We start from the raw sequence: 10,140 nt of genomic DNA, 5'->3' as shown, positions 1-10,140 counted from the left end.
GGTTGGCGTCGAGAGAAGGAGGAGGAGAGGGAGTCGGCGTGGCTAGGGTGAGGGTGAGGAAAAATCACGCTAAGGGAAAATAACTCTTCACCCATTAATTCCCTATTTATATTAAGTGGGTATTTCGGCCCAACTTAAACTTAAATATAAATGTTTCCCCTTCCTTTCAGCACGGCCCTGCTGGGTTCACTTGGTTACTAGTATTATCCGTAAACCATAGGTCTCGAATTCAATTCCCGCTTAGGCCGTTTCCGTTTTCTATTTATTTTTGCTACTTCCGCTATTCTAAAAATTTTGGAAAAATATCTAAAAATTTCAGAAAAATCATAGAATATTTCTAATGCAGTTTTGAGAATTTTCGGGCGTTACACATTATGATCTCAATTTTGTACAAGAACAATCAATTGATGGCGGATTGAGTTGACTAAAGTTATCGTCGGAGTTGGTATGATCAGGACAACAATCAATTGGAAATAACAAGTAGCCAATTAAATTCACTCTAGGAAAACAAAATGAAGGTCAATTGAAGATGGTTTGATGGACTATAGATATGGACAAATGAGCAACAACAAAAAAAACTAAAAGTGTTGATACGCTCTATTTGTCTCAACAATATTATGATTTTACATGTTCTATTTGTGATTCTCTTCATGTTTAAGTGTTCACTATGGGTGCAATCATGCCCTTAAGCATGAGGTTTTGATATTTTGAAAAAAAAAAAAAGATTTTGAGTTAGATCATGTTATGATTACTAATATGTTGTGTCAAATATTTGACATAGATATTATAGGTGAAATAAATTAAATATTGTCAAATTAAGGGTGATTGGATGCTTAGTAAGTTAAAATCTCAATAGGTCAAGAATGATCGGATACTTAGCAGACGAAGAAGATCCAAAAACAAAAGCTTCTTAGCACCTGAAATCGCCAAGAAAGATCCTTTTGGCATGTAACTCGGGGTGAAATTTAGTGTTGAGTGCACTTGTACAAAGGGATATCCATGAGACTAGGTTTATGCACAAATTAAATCATAGAAGTGGTTTTAGGTTTACTTGATTGAATGTAATTTTTAGTCCATTGAGACTTTGAGTCAACTATTAATGCAATCATGTCCCAAGTGGTCATATATGACCATATGATTTTGATGTATTTAGGTTCATATCATGCTACTCATGTTGTATGTCAAGTGTATGGGTGTTCATTACTTGATACTTACACTGTAGGTGTAATGAAGAAAGTCCAAATGGATCAAGATTGATTAGACATTTGGAAGACTTGGAAAGACCAAATAGTGTTGAGAGATTGGTGAAGTCTAAAGGGTATTAAAAGAAAAGGACAACCCAATAAGGGTTGGCAGATGAAAAAGTCTCAAAGGCAAGCCCTTTGATAGATGAGAAGTTAGGTAGGTCAATCTCAATTAGATACCTAACAAATGAGGCCCAGAGATAAGGTCTTTTAGAAGGCAAGAAGTCCTAGTAAATCAAAGTTTATTAGATACCTAACACATAAAAGTATTGGTGCAAACATGCTCCTAAGCATGGTATCCACACAAAGTGTTAGTGCAAACATGTCGTCCCTAAGCATGTGGTATTGCATATGATTTTGATGTTTGAGCTATATTTAAGTTAGAAGATACTTGTGATTAATATGTGTGTCAAGTATGCAAGTGAAAGAAACTTGACAGCTATTGTAGGTGCAATTGGTTGAAATCAAATACTTAACAAAGTGCCTTCATTACATTTGTGGTCCAATGAATATGAAGGCTAGACATAGAGTTTCCCATTTCATTACATTTATTAACGATTTCTCTCATTTCGGTCATGTGTATTTGATTTCTCATAAATCAAATACTTAACAAAGTATCTTCAAAATCAGTTCCATCTACCATATATGAACGTTGGACAAGTATCTGGACCATGGGGGTTAGCTGTTTATGTTCATGATAATTCTCACAAATATAGATCGGAAAACTAGGACCTAGGGGTAAGAAATATATCTTTATTAGATATTATGAGACCTCCAAAGGTTTTATTTTCATAGGTGAGCAACTAGATAGAACCATCTCCGAAATAGATTCGAGAGATGTGACTTTTCTTGAAATAAAGTTCCCAACTAGAGGAGATGTTAATAAAATAGTTCCTCTATTTGAGGAGGATGATATATTATCAACAAGAGAGGTATCAAAAGGAATGTCTGAGTTTAGTCAAACGAGTGAGTGTGATATGCCAAGTCATGAGTTAACTTCTCAACAACTCAACTTACAAAGAAGTGTTCGTAAAATCAAACCTAAGAAGAGGTTTAATATTGAGAATGAGGCATTGATAACACTTCCAATTGACGATAACAAACCTCAATCCATTGAGAAAGCATTGGGATGTAGAGTTAGAGAAAAGTGGAAAGCTACAATGGATGAAGAGATGGAGTCAATGAATCAGAATCATGTTTGGGATTTAGTTGATCTTCCTCTGAGCCGTAAGACTATTAAGAATAAGTGGATTCTCAAGATAAAGAGGAAAACTGATGGATCGATTAACAGATACAAAGCTCGTTTAGTTGCAAAAGGATATACCCAAATAGAGGGTATTAACTTTGAAGAGATATTTTCTCTCGTAGTGAAATTTATATAATACGAGTTATTTTAGACTTTGTGGCATATTATGACTTGGAATTACATCAAATAGATGTAAAAATCGCTTTCCTTAACAGTGAGCTTGACGAGGAAATCTATATGGTTCAACCAGAATGTTTCATTGTTGAAAGCCAAGAGGAGAAAGTATGTAGACTTAAAAAGTTGATATATGGGCTAAAGCAAGCGTCAAGATAATGGAACATAAGATTTAATAAAGTTGTTTTATCTTATGATTTTGAGATGATCAATGAGGATCATTGCGTTTTCTTAAAAAGAGAAAAAGAAAAGTATGTCATTTTATCATTATATGTTGATGATATGCTAATAACAAGAAATGACATAGGGTATGTGAATGAAGTCAAGAAGTGGTTGTCATCACAATTTGATACAATCGATATGGGAGAAGCTGAGTACATCTTAGGAGTAAAGATCATTAGAGATCGTCCTAAAAGACTTTTGTGTCTGTCACAAGAGTCTTATATAAATAAGATGTTGCATCATTTCAGCATGTCTAATTACAACGTAGAACATACACCTATTGTAAAAGGTACTATTTTGAGCAAGAGTATGTGTCCTAAAACTCCAGAGGAAATAGCTAAAATGAATAAAAAATCATATGGCAGTGCTATTGGTAGTTTAATGTACACTATGTTGTGTATACGTCCCGATATTAGCTATGCTGTTGGCTTAGTCAGTCGCTTCCAGCCAAACCCAAGACCGAGACACTAGAAGGCAGTAAAAAGGATATTCAAATATTTGAAGGCGATAACAGATTATTGTCTCTATTTTCAAGGATTAGATATGAGTCTGAAAGGTTATTCAGATGCAGATTGGGCTGGGAACCTGGATGATAAAAAATCTACATCAGGCTATGCATTCTTGCTGAATGGTGGCGCCATCTCTTGGAACAGCAAGAAACAAGCTTGTGTAGCTTTGTCGACTATGGAATCTGAATATGTGGCATGTTCATCAGTTGTGCAAGAAGCAGTCTAGTTAAAAAGATTCCTGAAGCATCTGAAAATTACTGAGGACGGTGGGAGTCCAGTAACTGTCTACTATGACAGTTAAGCTGCAATAGTTTTTTCTAAAGATCCCAAATATCATAGCAAAGACAAGTATATAAAATTTAAATATAATTTTGTGAGAAATATTGTAGCTAAAAGAAAAGTAATTCTTGAGTATGTCCCTACACGTGTTATGCTTACATATCCTTTTACTAAGCCAATAACTAGAGAATCATTTAAAGAACATGTAAAGTCTTTGGGACTTCGTAGAATGTAATAATATTGAAATAACAATCAAACTTTATGATTTGATTATGTAATTTGTCATAATTTATTCAGTGTATATGTTATTTTTGTTACATTCATATAAGATCTCGGTAAGCATGTGGCAGGTTGAGATTAGTCCACTCATATGGACAATCATCTATATTTGTTGAGTACAAATAAAGATAAAACTGTTACTTATGGGACAACTTACGTAACTGTGAACAGAGATAGATCCATAAGTTAAAGTCACCTTGATAAATGTGGCAAGTTGAGATCATTTATGTGTTAATAATGATCAAAGTAAATGAACTCACCATTTACTGAACCTGTTGAAAGCTATATTAGAATTTATATGTTGAATTTAGGGTTAGACATTAGATATGTCTAGATCAAAATATGTACGATATTAAATTTGAAGAAAACATGCGCTCTTTTTAGTAAAGAGAATAACATCGTAGCATGTGATTCATACCATATATGCTATTGCGACAATAAATGTAGTAGAAGAATGGATCCCTGTTTCTCTACTATGTGAGACTTTTGAGATTATAAGTTAATTTCAATTTTTGTCCTTAGTAACTGTTTAGCTGTTTACTTGAAGTTTTAATTAATGTCTGCTACTTTAGTGTGTATCCTATGACTATGGATGATTCGGTCTATGGAGCATAACTAGGAAAATGACTAATTGAAATGAATAGATTCTAGCTAAAAGGAAGATTAAATATATTTACATCTTTTGATGTTATTCATTGGTCGACCCATTTCTATTATGTATAAAAATAATAGTGAATATTTGAATATGGAACATGATCTTGACATGATAGTCATTATAAAAGATTAGAGATGTTCATATTGATGTACATGAAAGTTATTTAATCTGAATAAATAGCAAGACATTGATATCTTCAAGATAATGGATGTGTGCCATTGGGAGATTGGATGAATCCTGGATAAAGGCTATGTGCCACCAGGAGAGAGAGGCTATCTGCCACGAAGAGTGTGTCTCTAATTTATTTGGAAAAGCGGCTAAGTAAAGTGTAACAACTTTGTTATCATTAATCGCTCAGAGAGCAGCTATATAAGGTGTAGCAATCTTCTTAGCAACTATCACTCAGTGTGTTTGCTGTCGCATTAATCATTTTCTCTAAGTATAGATTGGATATTCTAATATGGTCTTTGTGACTAAACTCTCAAATAGTCTATGTAACTTATTTAGTCTTTGTGACTAACTGGTCTTAGTGACTAACATGGATGAATTGGTCTTAGTGACTTATCTTGGACGAGTGAGAGATGTAGGAAATGGGAACGTGGGGGAAACTCACGTTGCCCACTTCTTAGGGGCAAATTGTCCCTTATACCTTGGGTTATTTTTCCTTTATACGGGGTGCATCCAAGGATCATTCACGGGAAGAACAACAACGAAGTGTGTTGAGAATAGAGAGGAGTAGGAGAACATCTGAGATGGTGGAATTTGGTTCGTGGAACTAAGGAGAGTTTTCTAATTTTGTAATCATTCTTCCGACATCAAGTTCTGCCATCGTCGATTGCAGATCTATGGGAGATCGCTGTAAGTGTTTAATTATTTTGTGCAATTATTATATAATTCCTACAGGTATTCATTGGCTTAGAAAAAAAATTATGATAGAATCTTTAGAGAAATTATATAGAGAATTCTAGAAAAAAAGTAGTATTAGCGTAATATATATTGAACTAGTTAAGGATATATATAAGGATGTAATGATCAGAGTGAAAACTTCAAGTAGATTAACTGAAACAGGATCAACTCTAAGTTCTTATGTTGTTTGCAGATGATATTATTTTGGTAGATAAGACATGTAAAGGAATAAAAAACTAAAATTTTGGTAGGAAATACTAGAAATAGAAAGTTTTAGGCTTAGCAAAGTAAAGACAAAATATAAGGAATTTAAGTTTAACAATATTAATAATAAGACAATTGTTAAGAAATGAGATGACGAATTATTTGAAACTAAGAGCTTTAAGTATTTATAATCATTTTTATAAAATGATGGAAAGATTGAGAAAGATATCTTATATAGAATACAAATAGGATGGTCAAAATAGAGGAGAGCGTCGAGTGTCTTATGTGATCGTAAAGTATCTCTAAAACTTAAAAAGAAGTTCTATAAAACGACGGTTAGACCTGCTATGTTATATAACGCTGAATGTTGAGCTATGATTCGAGCACATAAGCAGAAGATAAGAGTTGTAGAGATGAGGATGTTAAGGTGAATGTATGAACATACGTGGATGGAAAGAATAAGAAATGAGAGTATTAGAAAAAAAGTCGGAGTTGTATGTATTAAGGGAAAATTTTGAGAAACATGTTTATAAGATAATATGAACATGTACTTAAACGACCAATAAATGCTCCAGTTAGATGATGTGAAACTATGACAAATACATATATCAAAAAAGGAAGAGGAATATCAAAAAAGACTTGGTTAATAATAATAAAATAAAATAAAATTTATTTAAGTATAGATGATGATGATGTAGTGAAGAATATAGTCTAATGACATAAAAGGATTCATATACCTGACCTCACTTAGTGAGATAAAACTTGATTATTATTGTATATATATATGATAAATGTGATACACAAGAAAAATCTAGATAGGCCTCTAGATTAATGAATATCAATTTCTGATACTTTACCTAGTTGAATGCATTTTAGATACGATAAATATATTCTACCCATTTATATTTACATCTAGAACAATAAAAACATCAAAGTTTATATTTCCAACATCTAATTCATACTTTATGTAATGCTATTAATTAAAAAAAAGTCATAGCATTTCATAAAATCTATATACGGTATTACTAAGCATGAAATGACATAATACTTTTAGTAAATAAACTTGATAAAAAATTAGTGCAATTAATCTCTTTAATCCCACTGTACCACTCAAGTCTATATTAAGTGTTACACGTGCTGATACATCATATTGTTACAGGACAGAAACACCAGAACAGAACCATATTTTTAACCTAGATTACCAGTTAGATGCCAAACATGCAACATCAAGGTCGCATGACTTTCTTTTCCAGGCTTCAAAACCTAGTTTTCAGATTAATATCACTAAGAAAACACTTTTTTAGATTGATTATCTTTTTCTTTAGAATTAATTCTTAGAACTCCCTTTAGATAAAAATGACTGAAATTGAGTACAAAATAAGCAGCGATGCATCTCTGTCGGTTCATCAATTAATTAATTAATGATCCCTCTCTCAGTAGTGATACAGAGACTTTCTCATCAGCAAAAGTTCGTCTCAGAGGACAGCTGAATGGCACATTTCATCGGAGGAGATGTATCATTTGCTGAAATGAATCCTTTTTTCTGATCCCATATCTTTCTCGGCTCAAGACAAAAATTCTTGTCATCATTCACTACAATTTTCATCCATTCCATTCCATCATTAAAAAAACCTTTATTATAAGATTAATATTCATGCAAAGACGGCCTCCATATAATATCAGTTTCTTGACCACACATGCACTGTCATATCTATGACAGGCAAAGATACTAATTATAATTAGATTGATTCTATTTTAGCTCGGGATGTAGAGCAGTAGCTTCCATCTCTACGCATGCATGCTTGGTATGATGATACATAGACCTAGAAATAGATTGAGAACTATATTCATGAAAGGCGCACTTAATGAGGTCCTAAAGCATGCATGTAGGTTCACAATCGACTAGTACTGAAAGTAACAGTTCATGTTGGTGAGGTCTATGTGATTGACAATTCTTTGCTCTTGCTCCAATATCAAACTTCGCACCCAAGGTATGCTGCCATCCTGAAAAGATGATGAGCTGTGATCAGACAATAAAATCCAAGTGAAGTACCAAATCATATTCAATGAAGGGCGAGACTTCAAAAAGAAAGCACGTACACACCACCTGAGACAAGGATGTGGGGCCTTGGCCCTTCTGCGAGAAAGGGTCTATCATCAGGTAATTATTGCCTCCGTGCTCTTCACTTTCCATTGCTAATTCTTCCTCAACATTGAACTGTTGCAATAAACAAAAACAGTTGAAACAAATATATATCGTCTATATTCACATATATATGATAGCATCGAAAAGTATAGTCGACGATAGAATTACCTCTATTTGATTCATGGTGTCATCAAAGTCCATGCCACAGTGACCAAACATGGTGTCCACTGAAGCAAGCGTCATGGAGAGAAACTGGCGATGCATATAGAATTAATGAATAATATTGTAGGTATAACAAATTTTTCTCTTTAATTATATTAAGTGTGCATGGCTCTACCTCGACTTGGTTTTGCAGAGATTTTACATAGTTGATAATCGCATCGAGGACAAGTGCTTTTCCAGTGACCTGGGCAAATTAATCACAACAAACACATTCAAGTTACCAATGAACTAAAGGATTAAATAATTGATCTGTTACCTGGTCACATCCAGGAATGAGACTTTGCAGCAACTTCATCCGCTCACTAATCCTTTCCCTTCTAACCTAAACACATTCAAGTTATAGGACTTAATCAATTGATCTTTTAAGTTATAGTGCATGCAGAGGGGCTAGTACTCTTTCTGCAAGACTGTGGCTATCTGTTGCTTGGCCTCTCCTTGCTCTCACACTGACAAATGCTTCTGCAGTCGGAGGCTTGGCTTCATTGTTTCGCTTCCTTGATTTCTTATTCGTTCTCTCCTTTCCTTGTTCCTTTATAATTGCAGAAAATTATTACAGAACAATTTTAAAATGTGGATGCAAGAATTATGTAGCTAGCTAGCTAGGTTACCTGGGATTTAGTGACCAACAAGCTAGTTTTAGCATTATAACTTGCTCTTTCTCGCATCGTATCGACATGAGATTCTTTTTGTTCTCGACCGATAGAAGTACTCATGCTGATAGTTGGGTTCTCTTCGAAGAAGTAGCTGATGGAGCAGTCATTGGTAGTGCCCGTGGTCTTTTCCCAATCGTGTTGACGGAAGCATATTTCAGCAGTATTGGTGTTTGGAAGCTGCCGAGAGAAGGCCATGGTATGTAGATTGTTGTAGACGAAGACGAGAATCGAGATAGAGGAACGAAGAGAGAATGGCAATGGCAATATTTGTTGAGGGAGAGAGAGGTGGTCTGTGTCTTATCATGCTATCTTCTCTCGAGGGATTAAATAGAATGAAAGCTTTTTGTCGACACTTCCACTTGGATTTGATAGTTCACTTTTGTGTGAAATGTATGTCAAAATAATTTTGTTGTACGGTTGGGATATATATATATATATATATATATATAAAAAGCGTACACTAACTTGTTCAGTTATATTATAAAAATAAATATATTGTTTCAATTATAAGAATCAAATTTATTGGCAGCTCCCTCCTGGATAACTCCTACTAAATATGAGAGGTAAGCGCTACCGGATTAAGGAAGAGGTGAGATAATCAATGAATTATTATTTTGTATTTGTTAAAAATTTATCTCATACTAATCGACAATAATATTTTTATATGAATCAATTGTGTTCTAAGGACACAACGTAGACGGTGGGCGCATAACATTTCTGATGTAATAATCAAAGGTCGATTTTCAGAAACTGACAACCTAGAGTTTATCTATATCCGTAGGACCGATATATATATATATATATATATATATATATATAGTATTTATATTGTGCGCGCCTTATTTTGCGCCCCTGTGCGTGTCAAAGCCAGGTGGATTTTTTTGTTTTAAAATCTCATATTTTTTCACCACGTCATTTAATTTTTTCCTTTTCTTTTCTAAAACCTAACTTTTCCTCTCCTCGCTCGTCTCGTCTTGGTGTTCCTCAGCGTTCCTCACCCGCGACGTCGTGCTCTACGATCCTCACACACACACGATAAGAATTACATTTCCATTGTTTCATGATCTCACGTTGGATGCTTCAATACAAGATCTACCAAAGCAGAAGCTACATTTGTAAAATGGACTTACGATCATCTGCCATCTTTCCCAATCTTTCCCAATCATTAGTCCATATGAAAGTTTTAAGTTTTTGATATTTTATCAAATATAGAGCACACTCAACTTTAATATCTATCAAAGGATTCATTAGTACGTTCCTCAGAAGTGTTTGGTGACCCTATATTAGAATAATGAATGAGTATCTTCTCTAGAATTATATATTTATCCAATTCCCTCGGTGCGGTAAGATGATTAAAACATGAGATATTGTCACATATATTTATCCATCACTTTGAACTCT

The 10,140-nt window shown here is 33.9% G+C and overlaps 1 protein-coding gene across 1 annotated transcript; it reads right to left on the bottom strand.

Moving 5' to 3' along the window:
• Positions 1-7,620: 7,620 nt before the first annotated feature.
• Positions 7,621-8,934, bottom strand: LOC122048598 (transcription factor bHLH137-like). The gene is made up of 7 exons (XM_042610147.1): positions 8,695-8,934; positions 8,481-8,615; positions 8,343-8,408; positions 8,202-8,270; positions 8,033-8,116; positions 7,772-7,936; positions 7,621-7,722 (listed from the first exon to the last, which is right to left on the bottom strand). The coding sequence occupies exons 1-7, from the start codon at positions 8,932-8,934 to the stop codon at positions 7,621-7,623; spliced, it is 861 nt and encodes a 286-aa protein (XP_042466081.1).
• Positions 8,935-10,140: the final 1,206 nt, after the last annotated feature.

Source organism: Zingiber officinale, chromosome 2B, assembly GCF_018446385.1.
Source record: "Zingiber officinale cultivar Zhangliang chromosome 2B, Zo_v1.1, whole genome shotgun sequence".
NCBI classification, from domain to species: Eukaryota; Viridiplantae; Streptophyta; class Magnoliopsida; order Zingiberales; family Zingiberaceae; genus Zingiber; species Zingiber officinale.
This window is presented reverse-complemented; position numbering and strand designations above follow the sequence as displayed.

Excerpts from the sequence above, each read along its gene's own strand:
- LOC122048598 (XM_042610147.1), bottom strand. The coding sequence starts at position 8,934 with ATGGCCTTCTCTCGGCAGCTTCCAAACACCAATACTGCTGAAATATGC. Across the intron at positions 7,937-8,032 it reads ACACCATGAATCAAATAGAG|TTCAATGTTGAGGAAGAATT; the intron begins GTAATTCTATCG and ends TTATTGCAACAG. Across the intron at positions 7,723-7,771 it reads CCTTCATTGAATATGATTTG|GATGGCAGCATACCTTGGGT; the intron begins GTACTTCACTTG and ends TCATCTTTTCAG.